The sequence below is a fragment of the Dryas octopetala genome, chromosome 5 (assembly GCF_963921425.1).
Source record: "Dryas octopetala chromosome 5, drDryOcto1.1, whole genome shotgun sequence".
NCBI lineage: Eukaryota > Viridiplantae > Streptophyta > Magnoliopsida > Rosales > Rosaceae > Dryas > Dryas octopetala.
The window spans coordinates 13,127,064-13,154,113 of NC_141370.1; the positions used below are offsets into that span (position 1 = coordinate 13,127,064).

The 27,050-nt window shown below is 35.9% G+C and overlaps 3 protein-coding genes and 1 pseudogene across 4 annotated transcripts in view; 1 reads left to right on the forward strand and 3 right to left on the reverse strand.

Moving 5' to 3' along the window:
• The first annotated feature begins 7,120 nt into the window (after window positions 1-7,120).
• On the forward strand, window positions 7,121-9,256 carry LOC147284470 (NAD(P)-binding Rossmann-fold superfamily protein). The gene is made up of 3 exons (XM_086244805.1): window positions 7,121-7,777; window positions 7,919-8,012; window positions 8,140-9,256. Exons 1-3 carry the CDS (start codon window positions 7,283-7,285, stop codon window positions 8,424-8,426), a joined length of 876 nt encoding a protein of 291 aa, XP_086100931.1. The 5' UTR covers window positions 7,121-7,282; the 3' UTR covers window positions 8,427-9,256.
• A 3,187-nt stretch (window positions 9,257-12,443) lies between these two features.
• LOC147284471 (uncharacterized) lies at window positions 12,444-14,883 on the reverse strand (annotated as a pseudogene). Its single transcript, XR_015122409.1, has 8 exons — window positions 14,594-14,883; window positions 14,250-14,367; window positions 14,038-14,099; window positions 13,901-13,952; window positions 13,685-13,790; window positions 13,387-13,485; window positions 13,123-13,237; window positions 12,444-12,987 (listed from the first exon to the last, which is right to left on the reverse strand). The product of XR_015122409.1 is annotated as an uncharacterized LOC147284471 (transcript).
• A 379-nt stretch (window positions 14,884-15,262) lies between these two features.
• On the reverse strand, window positions 15,263-19,529 carry CRK (CDPK-related kinase). The gene is made up of 11 exons (XM_086243299.1): window positions 18,682-19,529; window positions 18,263-18,393; window positions 18,084-18,125; window positions 17,820-17,928; window positions 17,369-17,447; window positions 16,972-17,268; window positions 16,781-16,893; window positions 16,454-16,561; window positions 16,314-16,376; window positions 16,053-16,220; window positions 15,263-15,853 (listed from the first exon to the last, which is right to left on the reverse strand). Exons 1-11 carry the CDS (start codon window positions 19,273-19,275, stop codon window positions 15,713-15,715), a joined length of 1,845 nt encoding a protein of 614 aa, XP_086099425.1. The 5' UTR covers window positions 19,276-19,529; the 3' UTR covers window positions 15,263-15,712.
• A 4,504-nt stretch (window positions 19,530-24,033) lies between these two features.
• LOC147284473 (Phosphoglycerate mutase family protein) overlaps window positions 24,034-27,050 on the reverse strand; it is a 3,675-nt gene continuing 658 nt past the window's right edge. Inside the window, exons 3-7 of the mRNA XM_086244454.1 lie at window positions 26,640-26,690; window positions 26,367-26,477; window positions 25,827-25,958; window positions 25,104-25,179; window positions 24,034-24,706 (exon numbers count right to left, since the gene is read on the reverse strand). Of these exons, the coding sequence (XP_086100580.1) occupies window positions 24,483-24,706; window positions 25,104-25,179; window positions 25,827-25,958; window positions 26,367-26,477; window positions 26,640-26,690 (594 nt within the window). The 3' untranslated portion in view covers window positions 24,034-24,482. The remainder of the gene's footprint in view (window positions 24,707-25,103; window positions 25,180-25,826; window positions 25,959-26,366; window positions 26,478-26,639; window positions 26,691-27,050) is intronic.

Here is a 27,050-nt window from a genome sequence, read left to right on the forward strand (position 1 = left end):
TTTTAATTCCATGTAAGTAAACGTACCATCACTTCTAGGACCGGTTTGACGATACGTTTGACAGTGTCAAGAGCACTTCTAAATAAAGGTTTGGTCGGCACGACCCATTCGTATTTTCGTGTTGTGCTCATGTTGATTCGTATAGCTAAGATCTAGGTCTGGCACAGTATGCGACCCATTCACATTCTTGCCGTGTTCGTACTATACTACCACGCCTTAAATGGGCCTTTTTATTTATTTATTTTTAGCGAGACAACTTATTTTCCTTGAAAAATTGGATTTTCATTGTTTTTTTAATGGTTGTTGAAAAATTCTTTAAAAAAGAGAAAAACAATGTTAAACAAGTCGTGTCTAATTTGGGCCTCTTTTGTGCTCGTGTTTATGTTGTACTTGGCCCATGTTGCACTCGTGTTATGTTATGCCGGATGGGTTAAAGACTTTAGCCCAGCCTGGTCCATTTATTCATGTCGTATTGTGTTATGCCTATTTTAATCATGTCGTGCTCGTGTCGGCCCGGCTCGTCTGACATCTCTACTTCTAAATGTGAAGTCCTTAGAGTTAGCTCAAGTATTGAGAGTAAGTAGGGTAAGGATTAAAATTAGGGTAGACCCAAGATTCGATTCCCTCCAATGTAAACAAAAAATAAAATAACGCTTCTAAATGACTAAATGCACTTTCATTTTTCAACATTAGTGTTTGGCAAACTTTTCAAAGGTATTTGTGTGAAGTTAGGAAGCACTTAAGAGTGGTTTTGATCACGATTGTATTTTTCTTTGTTATATTTAAAGCCATCAAAGTTAAGGAATTACAGTTGTTCCTTTTTTTGCACAACAGGGGCTAGGAGCATCACCAACAGATGGGGCAAATGAGTATGGCAAAATTGTACTTTACTAACCTATGTGGCAATTTGACATACTATTTTGCTACTTCAAAAATTTGTCACTCCAATGGATGAGGCAAACGATTTGAACTAAATATTATTTTATTGTTTATCTTTCTTTTGTTACTTTTAAAAATTAAAAAATACAATATACTTTTGAAATTACAAATAATGACTTTAAATCTTGGGGATTCATGTTGAAGTCCATTAAAAAAAATGAGAACATGAAGATATACAAAAAAAAAAAGATGAAGATATGAAAGTTAGAACTTTAAAAATGGAGAAGAGGAAGCTACGTACAAAAATGGTGGTGCAGTACCGGTACATATAGGAACAAAAGCCAGCAAGATTGATTTTCTGGGTATTGAGAGTATTGTTTCTGCTGCTGCATATATATACTTTTGGAGGGTATTATATATATATATGCACTCAATCAATACACAAACCATCTGGGCAGAGGGCAGCTCATTCTTTTTAAAAAGCAGGTGAAATATTATTAAAAAATATGTAGGGCCCAATTTACTGTGTCTTAACATTAGGTCAAATTTGCCTTGTTTTTCTCTTGGTCAAATTTGACATTTGATTTACTTAGGGGTGGTTTCGGTACGGCAATCGTACCGAAACCTTGATACTGCGTGCCAACCTCTAGGGGTCGAAACTCTTGTTTTTGTCACTGATATCGTGCCGACGGTTTGCGGTAACCGCAATTTTTGGTTGCAGTCGGCGAAGGGCAGCATTGGCACGGTACTGGGCTTGCCGAAACCTGAGAGAGACAGCAGGACAGAGAGATGGAGATCGAGAGAGCGAGACAGAGAGAGACAACGAGATGGAGAAAGCGAGACAGAGAGATAAAGATGGAAAGAGAGACTTGAAAGTTAGACAGAGAGAGATTACCAAGAATCAAAATCAACAGAGAGACAAAAAACTTACCCAGAAGCACAGTAAGCAACCAAGGAAGCACCATTGACATAAATCAGAATTATTAGAGAGACCAAAATCCCCTAAATCAAAACCCCAATAAATTGAAAGTTTGAAACCCAAAAAACCCCTAAATCAGAAAACCCAAGAATGGTAGCTAGTAGCTAAGATGGTGAACTGGTGAGACAAAAAGTGGCGACGGTGAGACAAAGAGAGAGAGGCGACGATGGACTGGTGAGACAGAGAGAAAGGAAGAGAGGGAGGCGATGGTGGTGAACTGGTGGGGCGTTTTCGGAGTCTAAGATGGTGGTGGTGGTTGAAGACTCGGAGATGCTGGATTGATGGTGGTGGAGTGGTTGCCTGGTTGGGAAATTAGGATCTCAATTCGCACAGAGAGAGAGGGAGAGAGAGAGAGAGAGAGAGAGAGAGAGAGAGAGAGAGAGAGAGAGAGAGAGAGAATGACTTAGTGAGAAAGAGGCATAGAGTGAAAAAAAAAAAAAAAATACCTGTTGTTTTGTTTAAATGTTTTTTTTAATTCATTTATTATTAAACATTAGGAATTTAGGATTAGAGTATTTTGGGGTTTGGACTTTGGGGTTTGGGTGGGGTTTGGAGTTTTTTATTTTTATTACATATGTTTTTTATAATTTATAGTATATAGTTAATAACTTAATAGTTTATATGTTTTTTAATATATATGATATCTCAAACCTTAGGGTATAGGCTATAGGTCATATACCTAATAGGACCATTAGGCTAAATGGCTAATACCATATTAATATATTATACCATATTATACATTTATGATTGAGGTAATTACATAAATCATAAATAGTCCATAACTCCATAGTCCATATTGATATTAATATATTATACCATATTTTACTATATTATATCATATTATACAATATACTAATTAAATTACTAATATTATCATACTATACTATACTATACCATATTATACCATATTCTAGTATTATACTATATACTATATACCAAAAGTTACCAACTATGAATCTATGAAGTATAAATTTATAGTATTAGACTATTAGGATATAGAAATTAGTAATTTAGTATGAGATATCATATACATATACTATATAGGGTTTATAATTTAGTATAATATTAGGGTTTAGGATATTTTTAATTAGTTTTTATATAGAAATGTATTATATAAATTAAAAAACATATAAGGTAATAAGTTATAGGGTTTATAAATTTATATATGTTTTATATAAATTATAGAAAATTAGAAATGTATTATATAAAATTAGAAATTATATAGAAAGGTATTTAGTATTCTAGTATTTTTTATTTAGGGTATATCGATATAGTATAGAAATGTATAAAAATGAATTATTTTAATTATATTTTTTCAATATACGGTCAGTATCGGTATACCGTCGGTACCAGACTTTGTGAACCGGTACTGTTACCAAAATCATCGGTATCGATAACCGACTAGTTTGGTATTTTTCGATATCGGAGCCGATCAATATTTTTCGGTATTTCAATAATTAAACCCAGCCCTAGATTTACCCCATCCATTCGAGCTCCAAAATCGAACATGGTACCACAAATAAATTTTGACCCATCAATTGCTCCATCTGTTGGTGATGCTCTAACCCCAAAGAGAAAAAGACAAAATTAAAAAAAAATTGGGGTCTAGCAACAGCAAATCATCAAGTAGAACTTGCTCATAACACAAAAGAGTAGGGCTGGATGAAAAGGGTGGCCAACCTGGGCTATAACCTAGGTAAGTCCACTAAAAAAAAAAATATTACATATTAAACTGCGAATGCCAACTCCAGTCCACAGTCCCAACCTTTTTCGATTATGAAGAATTTAGAATGGACCAAATCCATATGAGGCTTTTGAGCCCGGCCATTCTCTAATTCCTACCAAGCATCACCCGCTTTAAATTTTAGACGGGAGCTAAATGCACCCAAAACTTTATTCCTACCAAAATAATGTTGGGAGGTCATACAAAAAAAAAAATAATAATAATGTTGGAAGGTCTAGTGAGTAAACAAGAAAGGTCCATTTAGAATTTCTCTAAAACTAAAAGCTAGATTTTCATTAATGGGATTGCATTGTTGGAAAAATATTGTAGTAGACCAAATAGGTTGTAACAATATTGTCATTTTATTCCTAGCCATATATATAGTTTTCCATGTTTGGATTTTAATTCTCCTCTTGGAATTAATGCTTTTGTCACTATAGATCTAGAAACTTACAGGTGGTCCTTAGATTAGGCCCAAAAGAGGGTTGACGGAGAAAGCATAAGAAGGAGGATGAAACTATAAGAAGCAGTGCAGGATTTGATGGGGTCCCCCGTGATGGATCATGACATCATGTAGACCCAAGTACTTAATCAACGGCATGAAATGCCCGTCTTTCACATTCATGATATTGCTCGATCATCGATATAAGCCTCTCTATCTTGATTCCTTAATTAATTTGGAGAAGATGTTGAAAAAATGTATACTCTAGCAGTTTCTTTAAACAAGTCTCTGTTTAGAGCCTGTATGGAAGTGTTTGTAAATATACTTAGAAGCTCTTCTTAAAAAAACATCTATAAAAAGTATTTTTAATTTTTTTTGTTAAACGTAAATAAAAGTACTTTTAAATAATTAATAGCGCTGATAAGTTTTTTAAAAACACTGACAAACAAGCCGTTAACTAGTTAATGACGACTATCTATATTTGAAGAGTGAGAATAGCTCTATATATCTTTTTCAAGTAAATTAAGTCTTTGTTTGAATTAAGAAAAATTTAAATATTCGATACTAACTAGGAAGAGAGTATTGTTGAAGTAACTAAAACACTTGGCTATTCTAACTAAAATTTGGTCACTTAAAAGGTTTTGCTGGAGATGCTGTAATTAAATATTTGATGAAGAGTGAAGATGAGAGTATAAATGGCAGAAGAAGGTAATTGATAGAAGAGGCTAAAGCTTTGGTGGCTCAATTGGGTTCCATTTCAACAAGCTTGTAATGGAATAGCCCATGCATTAGATCAGTGTATTGATTGAAGTGTTAACACTTTATGTATGAAATGATTTCGGTTTATTTGGGTAAAAGAGGTCCCCCGAAATGATTCTATACAAAGAAATTACCCAAATTCTGAATATGATGCTAATCAAGGCAATAATAGCTAGTTTTTTAATTATTATGGCTGCTTTCGATCAGGAGCCACGCACTAACCCTCTCATCATCTCCACCATCATTGCCACCAACAACATCAATGGTGACTCCACCAGCTCCACCACCATCTCTGTCCCTACTCATGCACTAGCTACAATACCAATGAAGGCTATGGAACCATGAGAATGTCACACATGTGAACTCATTTAAGATATAGTAGCCCCCTTTTCCTTGTGTCCAATCCAAATTTAACCACAAACCCAAGAAATTGAAGGGGGCCATACAACTTGGATTGGAGTACTCATTAAAACTTTGATTTCTTGCAATTTGTATGATGCTAAGGAGTGTGACATGCGCAAGGAGAATATTGATATTGATAGAATGTGAGGAAAATGACAATACAATGATATTTTATATGCAATTATTGCCCTATGGATTATGAAAATGACACTTCCCATGCATACACTGATGTTTGCTTAAGCATTTGTTTCAATATACAAAAGCTTCTTGATGCATGTTACTAATACAAAGAAGCCATATTTAGCAGTAGCCTAGGCAACTCAGTGCAATGGGCAGGAATGCAAAAGCAGGGTTAACTATTTGTTTCAATAGAAGAATTGTTTATCAAACTAGCTGATGGATACCTATAACATATAAACATATTTAACAGTGGAATAATTTACATTTCTAATAGTGAAAAAATGAATATGTAAGACTGTAATACGTATTTGTATGATAGAATAAAAAGCTTATTGATGTTTCTAATCCATAGAAATCATATGGCAGCAGCCTAGGCAGCTCAGTGCAAAGGGGTAACAATGCAGAAGCAGGGTTAGCTAGGGGGAGATTCTCTGCCACCTTCAAGATTAAGATTCATAGATATAAATTTGCCCAACAAGATTGGTTGGTATAAAAAGGTTGGAGATGATTGGATGAGCCTTTTTGCAAGATTTTGGGCTTGGGGTTCATTAATTCATGTAGAATATATAAGATAATTCTCAGAAAGATCCAACTCACTTCATGCAGCAGAAAGCAAAGATCGAGAAAAAGAGAAAAAGAAGATCAAAATAAGAGAGGAATCAAAATCTGATCTATTGTAGAATTAGGGGAATCTTCTTCCCACTCATGGAGCAGTGAAGCTACTGTCAGATTCTAAAAGTTGGTAGGCTCTTCCCTTGTACGGTCCCCAGTTCATGATTGAATTTTGCATGTTGGAATATAGTGAAGATATTAGATAGTGAAAGAGAAGACTAATAGGAAAGTTAGGAGTCATTGTGCTGATTTGGTTCTCAAAAGAATTGAAACCACCAATAGTACTGTAGTGTTTTTGGATGTTAGAATCAACCATCATGGAAGATATATTGCGGAGATACTATTTATTTAATTTTGAATTCTATTTTTATCTCATCTATTTATGTCACTTGAGCTAAAGTTTTATGAGCAAAATTCTCATTACTTTATTTATTTATAGGCCTTAAGTATAGTTTTTGTTTTTTTTACTCTCACACTCTTTTTCAATTGACTATTAACCAAGTTGAAACATATAAGTCCACTAGCTAAGCGCTACTTTAGGCCAAATTGATCCAAACGCAACATTGACTCGGTTGGTTTAAGGTTGACATGACCCAATAACGGTATGACCAAAGTTGTGCCATGCCAAGCACATCATAGATTATGTAGCCATGTTGGACCAAACCAACAAGTTCAATTAAAACTACACTTGAAATATGAATGGTTGAGATGGAAGTAAAAAACTTTGTACTTAATTTGTGTAAAATGGGGGCTAATCCCAATTCCCAAATAAACAAAGAAAGAAAGAAAGACGAAACAACGTTGTGGTTAAGCATCCTTAAGTGGCCTAGCTAGACAGATTTCATGGTTGTGTTGACTGTTGAGGACTTAATTGAGAGGTGGGGTTGTAAGTTGTAACGTCACTGTCCCGGCCAGTTGAATCAACTAGTTTGGGACAACCCTTGTCCAGCTTAAGATCATAAAGTATGCGCAACATGGATTCCACACAGACTCAATGTAATTCGTTTCATACAAATGGACGGTGGATGATGGTGCAGAATCTGGAGATTAATTACACAATCCTACATTAACATCGCTCTATTAAAATAAATAAATCCCAAATAAATTTTTATTTATTTTTTCTGCGCAGTTGGGTTATAAAGGAGGGAGGCAAATTAAACACAAAGAGGCAGAGGCCTTGAGACAGACGCCTTAAGGGCAAGAATATGCCTGTTACACAGTTACACAGGAGGCAATGACTCAGACAGCAACGTAGCAGATCGTAGCCACTGTCATATCCACCGTCTCCTCCACCTCTTCAACTCACATGGTCTCTCGCCTTGTTATTATTAATTTATTCATTGGTATTTCAATTTTCAAACACCGGCCGGCTAAGCAGCTAGCTAGCTTAGCTAAGATGCGGAGCATGGCGAGCTCTGCTCCCAACCGAGGCATCGCGGCGATTGTGGGCGTTGGGCCGAAGCTGGGCCGCTCCATAGCCCGCAAGTTCGCCCACGAAGGGTACACGGTGGCCATCCTGGCCCGCGATCTCGGGAGGCTGTCCAAATTCGCGGACGAGATAGCGAGGGAGGAGAAAGCGCAAGTGTTCGCGATACGAATCGACTGCTCCGACTCTCAGAGCATCAGGGAGGCCTTCGAGGGGGTCCTCTCTCTCGGCTTCGTGGAGGTGCTCGTCTACAATGCTTACCAGCCGCCGCCCATGTCCGGCTGGCACCCCACCAACTTCGCCAACATTCGAGTCGACTCCTTCGAGAAGTCCCTCGCCGTCTCCTCCGTTGGCGCTTTCCACTGCGCTCAACAGGTACAGCCATAAATATTCTCTTATCAGACTGTCTGAAAGTTTAGTAGTTGTACTAAATATCTGAATCATTGATTAGGTTGATTATTAATGTATTGACATGAATAATTGGAATTAATATGAAATGGGAATTTTAATCTTAAGGTTCTTCCGGGTATGGTTGAAAGAGGGAGGGGGACGATTCTGTTCACTGGGTGTTCAGCTTCACTCAAAGGCATTGCTGGATACTCTGAGCTATGTAAGTAGTGCTTGAAGATTCATGATATGTTCCACTTGGCAGATCGTATTTGCTCTATTTATGTAGATTTGTATTCTTTTTCATTACACTGTCAAGTGTAAGTGACTGTGTTTGTAATTGTGATTAGGCTGTGGGAAATTTGCATTGAGAGCACTGTCACAGTGCCTGGCCATGGAATTTCAACCGTTGGGTGTACACATAGCGCATGTTATCGTCGATGGGGTGGTGGGCCCACCTAGAGGCCTATCATCATCGTCGTCGAGTTTGCAGAGGAGCGGCGGTGGAGGAGGAGATGGGTCGTTTATTGACCCGGACGCGGTGGCTCAAACCTACTGGCACTTGCACATTCAAGACCGGAGTGCTTGGACTCAAGAGATCGACATCCGCCCCTCCAACCCCCCTAAATTCTGCTAGCTACTTCAATATTCTCATTCATGATTCATTCCTCTCCATTCCACAAAGTCCACGTACCCCAACTACTTTAAATTGCTTTACACCAATGCATCATCATTGTCATTACTAGGTACTTATACCACTTGCCCAACTCCTTGCATTGCTATCATATATGCTTGCTTCCTTGATGGCTAAATCTTAATTATCATTATTGTCATATAAAGCTTAATTTGCTTTACAATTTGTTCCATATGATTGCTATATACAACACTTCTCTTCTACTTATTCATACATAAGTAAATGCATGAACCACATGAAAAAGTGACTCACCGAATAAAGTGAGCATGGGACCAATATGTGATAAAAATGGTTACCAGAGTAAGCATTGTAGGCAAGAGGCCAGGGTTTCCTAGCTAGGGTGCTTTCTTGAAGACTCTCGGTGTCAACCCCAAGTTGCAAGAGAGCCACGTATATATCTAGCCACAACTTGTAGGACCCTTCCAAGTAATTCACAGTTGAAGCTTGCTGGCTCGGGTCCAGTCTATCTACCAAGTGGCCAGGAACTCATGACCAGGTTAAAAATTAGTGTGGGGCTACCATTTCTTTAGTGCCCACATTAGTTAAAGAGTTTCTTTCCACGCCAAAACCCAACCAAAAAAGAAAAAAAGTGTAAGATTACTCGTCTGTTGCATGTACTTTATCCTTAACATGGCAATGTTTGTACTGTGTACATAGTGTGATTTTTGTAATTAATTATCATTTCGAAGTTAATGTAATTTAAAAGATTATGTATGTATGTGTGTGAATGTGATGATTGAATTAAGGAAGGAAATGATGTTTTTGATCATTAATGAATGGATCTGTCGGATTGATGCAACATATAATCATATATTGTCTATTGTGTGGGGACGGATCAAGTTGGAAAGGCCCGCATTTTGGAAAAACAGGGAGGTGGGGAAGTGGGCCACAGTACAGGGCTGGGGACAGGTTGCAAGGACAATAATAGGACTTCGTGTTCCAACTTGGGACACGCAAAGCCTTGGATTACTGCCCACGTCATGTCTGTTCTTTATTTTTTGCGCCGAGAGCTATAAGAGAATTTTTCTTTTGAAAATTGGGCAAATTGGTGACAGTGACGATCATTGATATTGTCTGACAATGACAATGTATTGGGTGTTTTTATTTTGCATACAGTGACATTTTATCGAGTACTCAATAAGTTATATTGAGGACTCAGTGAAGGTGCTGACATTTCGACTCATTAAAGTGAATTGTTCTGTGTCACTGTGTTATTACATATTGGCCGATCAATTAAGGTATTTTTTATTTTAGACTTTAAAAAAGACCCTAAATATTTATATATAATTTTCTTTTATTAAGATATTTAAGGAATTTTTTATGAGATTTACTTTATATAATATTTCAACGATTTAAATCGTTTGTTTTTTAGGTTTATATTCAAAGATCATCAAAAAATTAAACAACTTAAAAATTATTAAGCTATCAAACTTGATCACATAAATAGACGAACATAATATTTTCGATAAACACTGAAAATGGTGACCGTTTAATCAATGATCAAATGATTTCTGATTAATCTAATTTTTTGTAAAGACAATCCTTTAAAAAGACTAAAAAATATATAATTTTAATCATCAAAATATAATGTGGAGTATACTCCACAAGAAATTTTTTAAATAAATTTATTTGAAAAATCTCTCAATAAAAAAGGGCATGTATTTATATAATGCTATAATTTTTAATATGGAATAATACATATCACATTATTATTAGTATGTGAAACTTCTTTCATACGCGATGGTGAGATTAACTCAAGTAACGAAGAATGATAGGGTAATGAGTTGATTAATATTTTGAGTTAATGAAGAATGATAGGTTATGTTTGAGGGTTTGATTATTTCTGATTTAACTATAAGAAAACTTCTATTATAGGAACACTAATGTTATACTAACACACTTTTCAATCATTAGAACTTCATGGTTTCTCCTTTCCATTATTAGAATATAAATCATTTTACGTCTATTTCTATGCCATTCAATATTTATAAGAGAATTTGTAAGAGAATTCTATAATCCCTAAATTCCCGTAATGATATTTTTAAGGAGGGGCATCATTTGGTGGGACCCACATGATGCAAGCAAGGTTCCAGTAGCTGTAGGCTGTAGGCTGTAGGGAGTAGTGAAGTGATAGGTATGAAATAGGAGTAGGACATATTGTATGAAGTCCCATCTCAAAAGTTCATCACATCAACAGCCAACCTTGACCCTATCTCAGTGTCTCTACACTCCGGGGTACTTCATGACAGTTTGCAAACAGACCCATTCCTTCCTTCAATCCTTCTTTCTAATTCCACAAATATTCTCTACATTTCATTTAGCTACGAATGACATATATTGATATTTACTTATTAACATAATGAAGGTTGAAATAAACTAAATATAAACAAATAAAACATTGTAATACCAATTAGAATCCAGAATTTTAGAATTTATTTTAATGCCTTTGATATTTATTTTTTAATTAGAGTTTTTAGATTTAGCTACAAATGACATAGGATATTTATTTATTAAGATAACGAAGGTTGAAATAAATTAAATATAAACAAATAAAAAATTGTATACCAATTAGAATCCATAAATGCCTTTGGTATTACTCTATACTTAAAATTAAGTAGCCTCATTTCACCTAAAAATTTTACTTTTTCTTTACGATTTATTTATTTTTTCTATTAAAACTAATAAATGAGATATAGTGAAAGTAAGTATAATCTTTTTTAAATTACTTTTAGGTCACACTAAAACAAAGGAAATAAAGGCAACAAAGGGACAATTCTACGTTGTATAATATTTTAATGTATTTAAAAAATGAAGCAGAAAATAACTATGTTTCTTTTCTTTAATCTTTTTAGTTTTAATAAAAGATAGCCAAAGTCTGCCATTGTCTTAGATAATAGAGATTTGCGCAACAATTAATCACGACAAATTATTATTAGTCCAATGCCTATGCCTGCTACATTTGAGTTCAACATTTTCCAATGGAGTAATCGATTATCTTGATTTGTTTTTTTTTTTTTTTTTTGCATTTTTTCATTTACAAAAAGAGGAAGGCGAGAGTGAAACTAGAGTTCATAAGTACAGAGTTAAGTGTTACCACTAAAGCTATAAGCTACATGATTAGCCTAACCGACCAAAATGTTAATTTTAGATGGTAATAAAGATTACATTAAAGGAAGCAAGTACACTAAATTATACAGTGAGTCCATCTAGTTTAAACGGTACCCAACTACTCATACATATCTGCTGCTGTGACTTATTAGTCTTTCCCTAAATTCCTGTGGAAAAATAGCATATATATACATATATCAAACACCAGGTCCTTCATTACCAGATGTAGTACCTCCAAAGCTCTCCTTATATATCGTGGCTTTGTGCATAAAACTAACCCTGTAATTGGGTATTGGTGACATGGGTACTGAGTAACTCAATCTTGTTCTTGCAGATTGGTCAAGCACACCAGGACCCTGACTTGGCCATGTTTTGCTAATTGGTAAGTGCATACTCACTTCTCTTTCAGCTCCATCATTGATATATTGGTATTGAACAGCACCTGTTTCTTCATTAGTTTAAGTTGCCTTCCCTCTATGCCCACAATTTCAATGCAGGCTACAATGAGCGCAAGAACAATGCCAAATTGAAGCACTTCTGCCATAATTTGAAGTTCAATTCAAAGACAGTGTAGAAAAGGGTAGAAGCAAACACACACTTGCAACAAGATTCAAGTATGTTGTGGTACTTATAGTATGTTGATGAATGGTGACAAGTTCATGAAGGTGAGAGGCAATGAGTAGAGCACCGAACTACCGATCATCATCAGTGCAAAAGAAAAAGCAAACATTGCTTTCGACAGCAAGTACCATCAGATCCTTTATATATATTCATTCAATCATTATCATTATCAACCACTCAAGTACTCCAAACTCCTAGGTTCATTTAAGTCCAAATTGAAGTCTCAACCCAAGTTCAAATTGAAAACCCATTTTAAGAATCTAGGTATATAAGGTTTTGAAAATATTAGGATCAATCTGCATCAGCATGAGATATTTGGATTCATTAGCATAACTTTAATGCTATTATTTGTATGTATGATGAATTGAATGAACTTCAAATAGTTACATTGTCTGGTGGTCCTCTAAAGCACACCATGTACGCTGCTGTGGAAAGGTGCACTCCTTGCACTCCTGTGTAGAAATTCTATTTGAGATTGGTGAGGAATTCGAGGAGGGTCAGACTGAATGCAGAGCTGGTACTCTATCATCATTAGGGCGAGCTGATTTCTGATGCCTCCTAGAGCAATGAGAGGCTTTACTCATCGAATTTTGTTGCAAATTCATCTGTTTTAATGATAGGGGGGCTGCTCTCTGTTGACAGAAATTACTATGGTTTGCAGATCCCCGGGATGATCCTTTTTGGAGTCTATCAACATGCTTCCCCTTTTCTGATTCTTTAGTTTTTCTCATTTGATTTGGTCTGGTAAAATGGGATTGTTTCTGACACTTCACACCTGATCATATAAGAGATAATCGTTATATAAAAATCTTCATCCAAGAACAAACAATCTCTCTCGCATCTGGAACAACAGTAAGATAGACGCTGTAAAAGTAACATGCAAGAAAACGGCTTCCTTTCCTCCTAATACCTCCATCTGCAGTCCATTTCTTTGATCTTTTCATTGCTCTTGCAAGCCTCGCTGCTTGACCACGTCTGTGCTTCTCATCAAGCACTTCTGATCTTTCAGCTTCATTACTCCAACGCTACAAGGTGGACAAGAAAACATGCAAGCAAACCAATATCTTAACAGTGCATACCAGAAATAGAAAAAGAAAATAATAATAATAATAATAATAATAATAATAATAATAATAATAATAATAATAAAAAACAGCATCCTATTCACAGCTACCTGTCTAAAAGTTCTAAGTTTATAAAGGTTACGACCCTTCACAAACAAAGAAAAAAGTGGACACAGCTTCTTTATCCCCCTGCTCCATAGAACTTCAACCTTGCACATCACGAAGATGGATCACTAAATAGCTACACTATATCACTGAGATATATAGCAACAGGTTATAGATTCAGAAATGATCACTTATCATTAACTGTCACATAACTAACTTTTATATATGAACCTAATAACCCACATGTAGACCCAAAATCAACTTAAATTTATCCCCCGAAACAACCTTAAGCCTAAGCCTTACCGTAAATGTATGTTGTTGTTTGGCTGCACCATAGCTTTCTTTGACAACCCTGCCAGCAACAGTTCTATTCCCTACAATCCTTCCATGCCTTGTCACTTTATCAAACCTGTTTGAAATCAAATCCTCAATAAATAACAGCATCAAAAGAATTGAGGACACTGCACAGAGCATCACATAACAAAACTATGAAAGAAAATAACTGGGATAAGTAAATACTTCTCATAAACTTTCTGGGTGAAGAGCACGACATCTCCCTTACAGACGTCACCTGCATTAAGTTGTAAACTTGAAGCAAAAATTGTACAAAATCGGTGACAAATGCATATATATATATATATATATAAAACATTTACCTGTACAATTAATTGCAAAAGAGGATCTGGGATAGAGTGCTTCACCATTTCCATCTTTCAACCTAAGATGAGAAGTAAATCAATCAATCAATCAATCAATACATAACTAAAGTATGTACCCAGCAAAAGACAGTGACTACAACCAACACAGAAAGTTGAATAATGACTCAAAATTTAAGAGAACAAGAATTTACAGGTAATTAAGCACTTACCTCTGGTGCTCTTCAATTCTTTGTATACAAACTGCCTTAGTCCCGGATATTCTGAGGCCATGCTTCCGCAAATATGCCTTGCAGTCCTTAAGATTCAAAGAATCCAAATCACTCCCTTCTGCTAAACACAATAACCAACAACAACAACAAGCCTCAGAATCAGAAAACATCTATTTAAACGAAACGTAACGCGCGCATTACTTAGGGTTTAAGAAAAGGAACCCAAATTCTGATGCTCAATTTATGAAAATCATAGGCATAATTTCGAATTATTGGAAGATGAAGAGAAAAATGCTAGTTGAAATACAAAATTTTCACCGAAAAAAAAAAAAAAAAAAAAAAACCTTTGAGAAAGCGGATCACTTTGTTGCAGAGAGACTCATCATCATCGCCCTCGTTTTGCTCTCCATCGTCTTCTTCCTCCTGCTGGTCATCATAATCGTTCTCACTATCATCATCATCGTCTTCGTCTTCATTGTCGATGATGTCTTCTACTTGTTCGTTATCGTCTTCATCTTCTTCTTCTTCAGAAGACGAAGACGAAGAGATGCAAATAAAAGCGCGCTCAACTTCCCTCTCGGCCATGTCATCCAACGCCAACACAAGTGCAAAACAAACAAGAGCATTTCAGACAAATCGGGCAATTTCAGTTGGCAGCCGTTGACGCCTTGTGGGCCTTGTGGGCCTTGTGGCCCAATCATCTCACTACATCTTCTTTCTCCAATACCGGTAATTGAATTTTAGCGGGAACTGGGAAAGCCCATTTGCATAAGTGAAACGACCGCGTATCGTTCTATGGTTCAAAGATTTGTAGTTCGAGGTTCTATATTGAAAACTCTCATTCCCATATAAAAAAATAAAAAGTTCTCAACGTTCTTGATATTTTAAGGTAGAATTTTTTTAGTGATCTTCATTTCACTAGATCAATCTATCCACAAGCCCCTTAATTGGCTAGCAAGCAAGGCAGTGGGAAAAAAATGAAAGAAATTTGATATTAGTAAACAAAGAAGATATGATGCTGATAGAATAATAATTAATAATAGTAATGATAATAATATTAAGAGGAGACAAACAGAGAGAGATGATGCAAGAACAATTTCTGGGCATGTCCGGCCAGTCTAATATGTCAGAAACATCAAGTGTGATCGTCTAGTAAACCAACCAGTTGAGGACTATTCTAATCTGCAACTACTCACACTAGACTAAAACTACAGATTTACAGTGGAAAAAACAGGACCGGGCTTCTTCTCGAGCACGGGGAATTTCACGTTGATCATAACTCCACCTCCAAGTGTGTGTACACAAAGCTGAAGTGAGCTTCATCAAATGATTCACATTGATCTTATTGCACCCACGAAAATCAAGAATTTTGGGTCCAGGAAATTTCTTATCCATATCTAACCATTGTCTTATTGGTCAAGACAGCATGGGCAACGTATACTTCTTGAATCTCATCAAAACTGTCATTGAGCTTTTGCAACGGTCCGGCTAGAAACCCCATGCAACAATTTGACAAATCCAAGGAAACTAAGCTTTCCATCGGTGTGCCTAATCCAATCGTGAAGAACAGCATGAACTGGGACAGAAGGGCTGAGACCAAGTTCCTGAAACATTGTTCACATAATACCATAGATCAGCATAATATAATGCATATGGACATTTTGATTTATAGCTTCCCTTTTACTCCAACCAATTGGGACAAAATTTTGCATTGAGCGCGGGAGGGGGCACTTATAGTAGACTGTAGAAGGATTCAACAATAAGGTAGAAGAAAGACATAGAATACATGGGAGGCATACATACCGAAGCCAGTTCCTCAATGACAATAGCCCTATTTCCATCTTTCTCAAAAAGTTCATAGGCACAACGGGCATGTTGCTCCCATCGATCAAGAGCCTCAAGTTGATAGACGCTTAATGTAGCTGTACAAAATTCCTCGAAATCCATCCTTCTGTATTGCAATGCATTAAGCTGCCAACGAGAGGCAATAGATGTTCAAATAAGAATTAAGAAAATACAAATGGAATAAACTGCCACCTCTGTTACAATAGTCAAAGCACCTACCGAAGCTAGAAAATCAGCAATTCGTGCCTCCTTCATTGCATCAGTTGCATTTTTCATCAAGGCCTGACAAGATTAAGTAGTACATGAGCATGACTAACCATAGGTCGATTTTAAATAAAGACATTCTGAAGGGAACCAACCGTTTTAATATTTTCTAAGCTTATTGTGCCAATTTTGTTTGGTTCCAACAGCGCAAACTGCTCCTTTAAATAACAAAGCTCATCCACAGTCAATGTTTTGGAAAGAGCCTGCCAAAATGCCAACGTTGAGAGGACTAAATAAGCTTACTGGATATTACCAAAAAAAAAAAAAGGAAAATTAACCCCAAAAAAAAAAAAAAAAAGCATAAATTGAAGCAAAAAAAAGGGTGGCAAGAAGAAACTTGAAGGAATAATAACAGTCCAATAGAGTCACCACAACAACACACTAGCATATAGTTTCAATTGAAAATGGCATCATATACACACCCTTAAAGCAGCTTTCCGGAGAGCTGATGAACGCATATAAGCCTTCATGAGTTTGAATATTAATATATCCAGAGGCACTTTAACCTCATTAGAATTTTTAAGCCAGGGATGACCTGCAATAAACAGTAGTGAGCAACATTTTGAGATTAAAACCATGACCAAGCATTTTTTACAGTGGAGAAGGCACTCACTGAGGGCTTGAGCAGCAGTCATTCTTTTCCGTGGGTCTTTATTCAATAGGCGCTTGACAAAATCTTTTGCCTCCGTAGACAGAGATGGCCAAGGTGGTTCATCAAAACTTGGATCAGCTTTTAAAACAGCCCGAAAAATGCCAGACTCAGTCCGAGCCCAAAATGGACGGCTTCCACACAAAAGAATGAATGCAATCACACCTACACTCCAGACATCCGCCTCTGTACCATAGGACCTATGTAGAACTTCGGGGGCTACATAGTACGCACTACCAACAATGTCATTAAGCCTTTCATCTGCAAAGATAATTCAACCATAAGAAACCATTGACCATATTTTTTAAGCTATTAAAAGAACAAGTAGGCGTAGATTATGAATTGAAGAAGTTTGACCAACCTGGTTTGACAAAATCTGACAAGCCAAAGTCTATAGCCTTCAACTGTGAATTTTCATCCTTTGATGAAAACAGAAAATTCTGATCCAGCAATTAAGTACACTTAAATGAGTATACATACATGAAAGGAACACAAAGTTACAGCAACCAAATGCTGGAAGAAAAATGCAATTATGTTTACATGTATTGCTGAACATATTATTCTATAAAATAAACGATCAAATGGAAAAGTCTCTTCTGACTGGCTTAAAAAATTTTAATCCTGAAGGACATTAATTTAGCCATTATATTACCAATATGGAAGGGATGCAATTACATGAAAGCAATGACATCTTTTTAACAGTATGTAAGCATATACCCCATATTATTTGAAAAAGTGGCTGAAAGGGTCTTACTAGACCCCAACAACTAGGAAAAAAAAAAAGATTAGACTAAGGACAACACATATCCTACCTCAGGTTTAAGATCCCGATGCACCACACCTTGGAGGTGGCAAAATGCAACAACATTTAATATCTGTATCATGACGGCCCTGGCATCATCCTCAGTGTATTTCCCACCCCTGCAGGAAAGAATAAGAATACATTTAATATGACATCACTAGCTGTTAACTAACCAACATTTTTTCACATAACTTTCCTAGTCCATCAAGAGCAACCAAAACATAACAGGTTCACGACACTAGCATTCGAATCTAGAAGGCACCAAAAGATATACCTTGCAAGTATCCTATCTAAGAGCTCCCCTCCTTCGCATAATCTGTGACAATTGAACAAAGCCCATCAACACAAAACCCATACAAGCAAGGGATGAATCCCACCATTAAAACAATCCAGATGGTCTTGAAAAATTTACAGGAGCACATAATCCAACAAAATGCAGCAATTAGGGCTTACTCCATTACTATGTAGACATTATCATGGTCTTCATATGCATCATAAAATTGTACTAGATTGCTATGTCCGGTCAAAGCTCTCAAAATCTTTACTTCCCTTCTCACATCCTCAATGGCGATTGCAGTAGTCATCTGATAACAGACACATAAATCACAATCAGCAAACAAGACACAACTAATGCACGAATAACTACAAAACCAACCGTTTCTTTGTTTCCTAAAAATGATTACAAGTTATTTATAATAGAGATCATGTGTCTGCCTACGGATCCAATTCAAACATTGTCAATGAAATCTATTAAGAATTCATATCAAACACAAGGACCACTAATCCTCAAAATCATAAAACCCACTAATACACATTTCAATTGTTTAGTAGAGAATCAGTAAGAATTTCATTCAAACTAAGAAATTGCAGACCTTGACTTTGGGGATGACTTTCACAGCGGCCTGTTGACCCTTGAGCTCGCCCTTCTTAAACGTAGCTTTGCAAGTGTACCCAAAATGCCCTCTCCCAACCTCTTCTCCAAGCTCATACTTGTTGCCAAAATGCTTGGAGAACGCAAAGCTCTTATCGAGCCCCGTCACGCCCTCAGCCTCACTCCCCTCTGGTATTGAAGCCTCATTCGGCTTCACAGAGCCGTGCCGCCTCGCCAGAACCGCCCTTATATGCTTCGCCGGCGACGGCGGCGGGAACGGCCTCTTGAAGAACCGCTTCGGCGTCGAGTTGGAGCTCACATTCGCCGGAGATCTCGCCGGAGACTTCTTCGAAAAGAAGTAGTGCGCCGGACTCGGACTGTAGAACGGGAAAAACGGCGACTTCTTGACGTTCTCAGCTTCGGTCTTCTCTTCTGCTCCTCCGTTCTGCTCACTGCTAGGGTTTTCGCCATTGACGGAGGTGTTTGGTGGCGGTCCAGCGTCGTCCTTGGCAAGAACAGGAACAGACTTATCCTTGGTCGGGTTAGGATCGGATTTCGGAGACGAAGGGGAGGGCTTGGAGCTGCAAAGACCCATTTGGTGCTGGAATTCGATTCCTCCCCAAACAGACGGAGTTTGGGGACTTCAATTCCCAATTCTTCGGGTCAGAGCATGGTTTTGGAATTCTGGATTCAACCCAGATTCCAAAATCTGAGAATTCGAAAACCCTTTTCTTCTTCTCTGCGATTTAAATTTGAATTTCTGGGAATTGAGGTTTTTTGTATCCGGCAATTAAGAATGGAGGTGATAGGAGAAGTGGATAGGGATCCATAGAAAGCGATAAAAGGGAAAACGACGATGCGTTCGCTTTATTTGTTTTTATTGAACAACTAAAAACTAATTTATGAATTTATTTAACTAGTTACAGATTAAGCTTGGTATTTTAATTAAGAACCGAGTAAGGGGAGTGGTCCAGCCTGTCCCTATTATTGTTCCACGTGGCATGCATCGGAGTGGGTTGTTATACTTTGTGATTATTAATTAATAGTAGTTTTGCGGTGCCCTTCTTTAACCAATCACTGGGCAATAACAAGGAAGTTTCTTAATTTTGTTTTATATTTTTTTTGGGTGCATAGTTTTATTTTGTTATTATTTTATATTTTCGCTCGTAAAATTAGGACGTTTGATTCTGGCATTCTTCGGACCAAAAAAATTGTTTGGCGGGGGAGAACTAGAAACGCGCTTAAAAGTCAAAACTGCGCCGTTTGGTCGCCTTTCTTCATGGACAAGATACCTCTATCAAAATAATTTTATGTTTTAAGTGTTTAACATATCGAATATTCAAAGGAGTATTAAATTTTGTCGATTTCTTTTCCTTTCAAATGACTAAATGAGGAAGCATAGACGTATAAACAAAGTATAGTAATAAAAATTAGTGGATAATCCATGTGTTATGCATGCTTCCAATCTAAAATCTCCTACGAGAATTTATACTGATTTTATACAAGTTATTAATAACATGTAATTTTCTTTTTCTACATAATTTTCTTATGTATATACGTTGAAAAAATACTTAAAAAAAAATATCCAGGCCTTGCACTCAATGATGAGGTTCTCATTTACCAGCCATGTCCTGCCTCGTTTCCATCCCTATTTCATAATGACATGTTTTTAGAGTTCAACTAATATATTTCTCCATCAATAGATGCTTCTCAAGTTTAATTTTTTTTTTTTAAGACAAATGTGAGTAGAGAAATCATCTTATTTTATACATATACGTTAATGCATGAGGACTATGAGTAATTTTATGCATATATTAAAAAAAAAACACTCAATCCTCTTTTATTTGCACTTCAAATATAATTACCTTGCACTCATTTTATAAGAGTGCAAATTAAAGAGTGTAAGATGAATGTGAGTGCATTTATCATTTCCACAATCAAATATTATAATAATAAACATTCTTTACACCAGCAAAACCAAAAAGAAAAATTATAATAATAATCTTGCTTACCAAGAAAAGGATAGTTGTAGTCTTGTAGACTTGTGGCTTTTCCTTTTTTTCCCGAGAAAAGGGATAAGCTGAGTGAGACTGATGTTGAGATTGGACTTTAGAGCGGTCCAATTCACATGAAATCGGCAGCCATTTTGAATGAGAGGTAAGCTTCAAATTTGCTTTGTCTCCACCACCGGTGGCGGTTCAATGAAAAATAAGGCCTAAGGCAAAATTATACAGAGACTTTCTAAATATATTATTCAAAAATATTTTTTTTTAAAAAATTTTAAGTTAGGAGGCCTTTTTTTCTTAAGTTTTTCATATGAGTAATGCTGGGTCATTATGTTTGAGAACTAATCTTGTCCTTATGGCCAATTAAATAAGCCCATAATGGGATCCACCATCATAACTCTCCTTTCTCTCTCATGGTAGAGCTCATTTAATTGGTCATAAAGACAAGGTTGGTCCTCAAATGTGAGGACCCAAACATTGTTCTTTTCATATCCATATTCAAATTTCCTACTATACATAATTAATATTACTAATAACAAACAAAAGCTAAAGTATGAGATACAAGATTCAAGAACAAAAAAACCTGATTTTAAACTTTGAAGTAATGGCTTTGCTAGTTTCCACTTGCCGCATAGATGAACTAGCCCTTCCCGCAAAAAATCAGCCCGTAGGCCTGCTTCTTTTAGTTTTAGACGAGAGATATTACAAAGAATGAGAGAAAAAGAAAAAAAAGGGCAGATCACAATGCACAAATGAAACAGATGTGAGATGTCCCCAAAAACAATTCATGAAGCAATTTTTTTTGGCCTGATCATTCATAAAGTAATTAATTCATCTATTCATGCTTTATCTCATGCCTAAGGGAATAAAAAAAATCAAAAGTCTCACTAACAAATAATAAAGAATCTCACACCTAAAAATTAAACGAGAAAGTGGAAAGTCTCTTTTTGAATTCTGAGGCCTAATTGGCTAAATATAAATATTTAAAGATTTTTTTTAATAGTGTCAAATACTTTTAATGAGGCCTCTCTCAACATGATTTTTTTTTTAACAGTGTGTCAAATAATTTTAATATGAGACCTCCCTCAACAACATGATTTTTTTTTTTTAATAATGTGTCAAATACTTTTAATACGAGCCCTCTCTCAACATGAGGCCTGTGCGAACATGAGGCCTAGGCACAGGCCTTGCTCGCCTTATGCTTGAGCCGGCACTGCATGCTCGAGCCTACCAATAAAATCGAATTGGTTAAAGATGTGGTGGTGGGCTTGTTGACAAAATAAAAACAAAAAAAAAATTGATTAAATAAACCTGAGCATGAAGCTTTAACGATCAAGTTAAAATTATTTTATAGTTGACCTTCAAAAGGAATCATTATTATGCATTCAATATGTTGGTATAAAATAGTCCCATTCTATTGTTCAAATTGTCAAAAAGGGATGATTGGATACAACTTACAAGTCAAAAAGATCTCTGAATGGAAGTGAAAGAGAAAACACAAGGGACCTGAAAATCCTAAGAGCAAATTATGGAGTTGCCCCACGTTTGGATAATCTAATCTATCTGCCCTTTACTACTATGAAGCCAAGCTACATCATTTGGTATTACAGGTTCCACTAAAAAAAATGTTACTTAATACCATTTTCTAACAAAATTTATTAATTTAATACAATTATAATTTTTAAACATAAAACTATATAATAAAAAAATGAGGTAAAAAATAAAAAATAACTCGCGCGCAAATATACACTCTTTTTCAATCTCAACTATGGCAATTATCATGCACAGTAAGAAAGCCAATTAACACAAACGGTGAAGAGGCTAATTTAATATTATGAGTAAGCAACTCAGCACTAGGCAATGTATGATGCGCATGCTTACCTTTCCATGGCATTATTATAAGAATAATAAGAAAGGTGAAATATTTATCATTACTACATTGAAACATTCTCCATCCATTATAAGAAATGAAAAAAATAATTCTCCATCCATTCATCCATCCATCTTTTATTATGACGAATGTGCTTATGATGCCTTCAGAGTTCGGATTTTTCAGCTTATACTTTATGTTTTGATACCATGCTTATGGTCAAAGTTACGTCATTTCTAATCTGTATTAAATTATCTTTCGAATAAAAGTTTATAACACTAAACATCTTATCTTAAATCTTAAACTCTTACCAGCTAATTTTAAATTTTAAGACTACAAATGCGATATCATCACAAAAAATATATAAACTCACATGAATGATCTAATAATAAAGGTAAGCATGGAGTAAGACCTAAAGTTAAGCGCCCTGGTTTGAATCCTTAAGGATGCAAAAACACCTAAATTTATTTGCAAGTGATTATAGCCTTATAGGCTTATACTCGATGAGTAAGTGAATTGTGAGAATTTTCTTTTCTACCCAAAAAAAAAAAAAAAAAAAAAAAACATTCACAGAAAATATAAGTACATAATTCTTTCAACATAGATGACACTGAATTTTCAGAATAATTGTAAACGCAGATGAGTAAGCAACTAAGCACAGGCAATGTATGACGCGCATGCTTACCTTGCGATGTCATTATTATAAGAAAGGTGAAATAGTTATCATTACTACTATTGAATCATTCTCCATCCTTTATAAGAAAAAAAAAAAAAAAATCATTCTCCATTCATCTTTTATTAAGGTCAACATGCTTATGATGCCTTCAGAATTCAGATTTTTCGGCTTATATTTTGTGTATTGATAATTTGATACCATGTTTATGGTCAAAGCCACATCGTTTTAGATTTGCATTTAATTATCTTTTTAATACAAATCTATGACCGCAAGTACACAATATTGCCACAAAAAATGTATAAACTCACACAAATGGTCCAATAGTAAAAAGGTGAGTATGGAGTGAGCCCCAAACTTAAGCGTCTTGATTTGAATCCTTATGGATGCAAAAACACTAAAAATTGGTGTGGTTAATTTTCAAGTGATTGTAGCCATTGAACCTTGCTACAATCATGAAACTTCAAGCTTTGGTGACCAGGATTGACTGAGGTCGACTACCCATTTTAAGCAGTAGGCTCTCTTACATGTATACAGAATTTTTTGAACAATTTGATCCTTGATGTTGATGGTTATAGTGGTTTGTAAGACTGATCTCAACAGTCGGTCAGAAAGCGTTGTAATGATCTACTTGACAATCACCTTGCACCAACTTCACATTTCCATAAACCAAGCAATAAATGACAGAAAACCGAAAGCAAAAAGCAAATCATAATGAGGGCCATAACCACTTCCAATAAGTACAAGCATCCAAATGAATTTTCATCTAAGAACAAGACTGCATTCCAATTAGAGAAACAATTCCAGTTCACATGATAGTTTCCTAAATGATGCTGGGATCCACACACTGCACCTGTTGTTCTGTGGTTTACAAACTCATAGTCATATCTCATGCTTGGACTTCTTCCAATCCAAGCAAGTTGGTGCTGGGTCAGCATTGATCAACTTGTTTTTTGTGTACAGGTGGTAGGTAAAGCATTGTGTAACTTGCTTTTTATCACTCCTATACTAAAAAATATGCAATTTGCAATAGCATAGCCAAATAGAATTTGAAACAATGCTGAAATTCAAATTCTCACAGGAAAAATTCATAAATCATATAAATTAATTAAACATATTGTTAAAAGGATAGCTTTAATCTAGGCCATCTTAATGGATTAATGAAATAAATTTCAGCATCAGCCAATCTAGGCCATAATAAATGAAACTGTTACTGAATAGTGATTATTTAATTCCAGCACCCGAAACACGAACTAACCAGATGTTGCATCCCCACCGAAACCTGATTGCAGATAATCTGTTTGGTTGAGATGACTAACATCACCCCAGGATTTTAGGGTCCATTTGTCCTCATCATACAAGTGAAATATGTTGATGGATGTATTTAGTACCTTCCCTATAGACTTTGTATTTGGGCAGGCCCATTTGTGGAGTATTCTGATGACACCACCATGAGTGACCACAACTACTCTCTCTCCTGCAATTGAAACAAGCCAGGATACAAACATTCAGATTGAAACTTGTGTCACTCTTGACCTAAATTTACATTTGTCAATGTCACTGAGTTAGACTTTGAGAGGCAAACATGGTCTTAATACCAGTTGAATAGATTATACAGGCATAGCATCAACAATGGCAAGTGAACCAAAAATGGTAACTGGGGGTTCAAGCCATTCAATGACGTGTGTTACATTCGACAAAGAAGTAGTTGAACTGCAGTTTACTTAAGTAAACATGTGAATCTCAAAATAAAAAGGGTATTGGACCATTCTGTTCACGAACTAACTAAAACTTGATTGAAGAAAGATTTTGAAAAGTCCCCATTGCAGTGGTAAGGCTAAAGATACAAAAGAAACATCCCAAAGACACCATACCTTTGTGCTTACTACCAATTCTCTTCAATGCAGATGTGCAGCGTTGATAAAGTTGATCCTGACTTTCTCCACCACCCTGTGTGTAGTAGTGGAATAAACATAAATTCCATCAATTTTATTGCAAAATGCAATGCTAAATTTCATGCCCATGAATAATTTAGGGTATCCATTATTGTAATTACATTGTGGATTTCACCATTTTAAACATATCACATGCTATGTGACACACTGACACAAGTCCTCACTACGAGAGTAGCAGAGTCCATAAGAAATAGGTCATCAACTAGAAATCTATTCCATGATTAGACAACTTTGATCAATATTATTACTACTAGTAGCTTGTATAACAATCTTAAATCCTATATGTTCTGTATCCTCTCTCTCCGAGCCCAAAGCCAGAACAGCTGAACTAGAACATCAACCTCAGTCAGGTGCAGAGACAGGCAGTTCGAAGATTGCAGACGGACAGGCCAAATGTTGACCAGCTGTAATAGACTAACTGTCACGGGCAGGACTCACCCTCTGTATACCTACATAGCATGCACTAGGCTACAAGCGTGGCTCACAATTATTAGGCCTATGGGCCCAATTAAGTCATCCCAACCCATTTCATAAAATTTCTCAATGGAGTACTTTTATTATGTAACTGTTAAATTTACTTGCAAAATTCAAAGAAATATTGACTTTGAATAAGCTTCAGGCCCAAAGTAGCAGATTGCTTACTGGAATTTCTTGACATGTCTCGCGAGAAAAAAAGGCCTGGTGAGCCTTAGGACTAAGTTGGGCAGCTTCACGCATTACAAGGCCTTGAAGATCCCCTAAATGTCTTTCTCGTAAATCAGGATCTGTTACAACCTGAAATTTAATCCATCAATTTTTTTTTTTTTTACATAAAATAGAAATATACTCTTAACCCATATTATGGATTTGGCTGCATGTTAGTAAAATTGCTATTATCCCATTCCAAATTGTTGTTAACAGATATTTAGATGAGTTGATTACCAAGATTCTGACTCCATGTTTTTAGTTAATCTTATCACCAAAACACAGTAAGTTTCTATCATGCAGCTTCCATTTTCATGTATGTTTATCTGGTTTAGAGCATATCACCAAAGCACATGCCATGCATTCAAAAGCAGACAAAAATAAATGAATTAAATGTCGATATACATTTGTTCTTACTGCAATGAAAACCTGTACTATCATATATGGAATCTGCTGCAATAGATGCAACAGGGAGCCACTTCAACAAAGTTACCTTACCTTTAGCCCACCGCAACTGCCTGCAATTGTCTGTGCAGTCTCATAAGCTCGTCCCAAGTCAGAAGAGTATACAAGGGAGATTTTAGGATCCTTGGATAATCTAGCAGCCACCTTTGCACCAGGGGTGGTAAAAGACAAATCGTCAGAGATTAACATGCAAAGGGTAAGATTTCAAACCCTTCTTCATATGTGTTCCTCAAATAGGATGTGTATATATATATATATACATATACATATACACACACATATGTATATATAAAATTCATAACTTACTGCGTGTGCTTGCTCCCTCCCAACATCATTTAATTCAACATCCAGATGTCCCTATTCAAAATAAATTTATTAACATAATTTTCATTCTTTAAAAAGCAAGGGTAAAATACACTAATTCTGTCAAGGGCCATTTTAAAACATAAATCGAAGGGAGTCATTTTAAAATTCACGGACCAATGTGAAACATGGGCCAAAATTCAGAAGCATTGGCATATTTTACCTAAAAAGAAAGCAAAGAGAGAGACCATAATCAGTGTGTGGGTCAAGAATCAGAGCCACTAGAAAGATATGCAGATATTTAAATGATGAACAAAAAAAAAAACATTAAATGCCCATAAAATTACATTCCCATCCTACTTTCTGATACAATATGCAGAGTGTATACATGGAATTAGTTGATAGTGTTACATA

Excerpts from the sequence above, each read along its gene's own strand:
- CRK (XM_086243299.1), bottom strand. The coding sequence starts at position 19,275 with ATGGGTCTTTGCAGCTCCAAGCCCTCCCCTTCGTCTCCGAAATCCGAT. Across the intron at positions 17,448-17,819 it reads ATCGGGATCTTAAACCTGAG|AATTTTCTGTTTTCATCAAA; the intron begins GTAGGATATGTG and ends TTGCTGGATCAG. Across the intron at positions 17,269-17,368 it reads GTCAGATTTTGTCAAACCAG|ATGAAAGGCTTAATGACATT; the intron begins GTTGGTCAAACT and ends TTATCTTTGCAG.
- LOC147284470 (XM_086244805.1), top strand. The coding sequence starts at position 7,283 with ATGGTCTCTCGCCTTGTTATTATTAATTTATTCATTGGTATTTCAATT. Across the intron at positions 7,778-7,918 it reads CTTTCCACTGCGCTCAACAG|GTTCTTCCGGGTATGGTTGA; the intron begins GTACAGCCATAA and ends TTTAATCTTAAG. Across the intron at positions 8,013-8,139 it reads TGCTGGATACTCTGAGCTAT|GCTGTGGGAAATTTGCATTG; the intron begins GTAAGTAGTGCT and ends AATTGTGATTAG.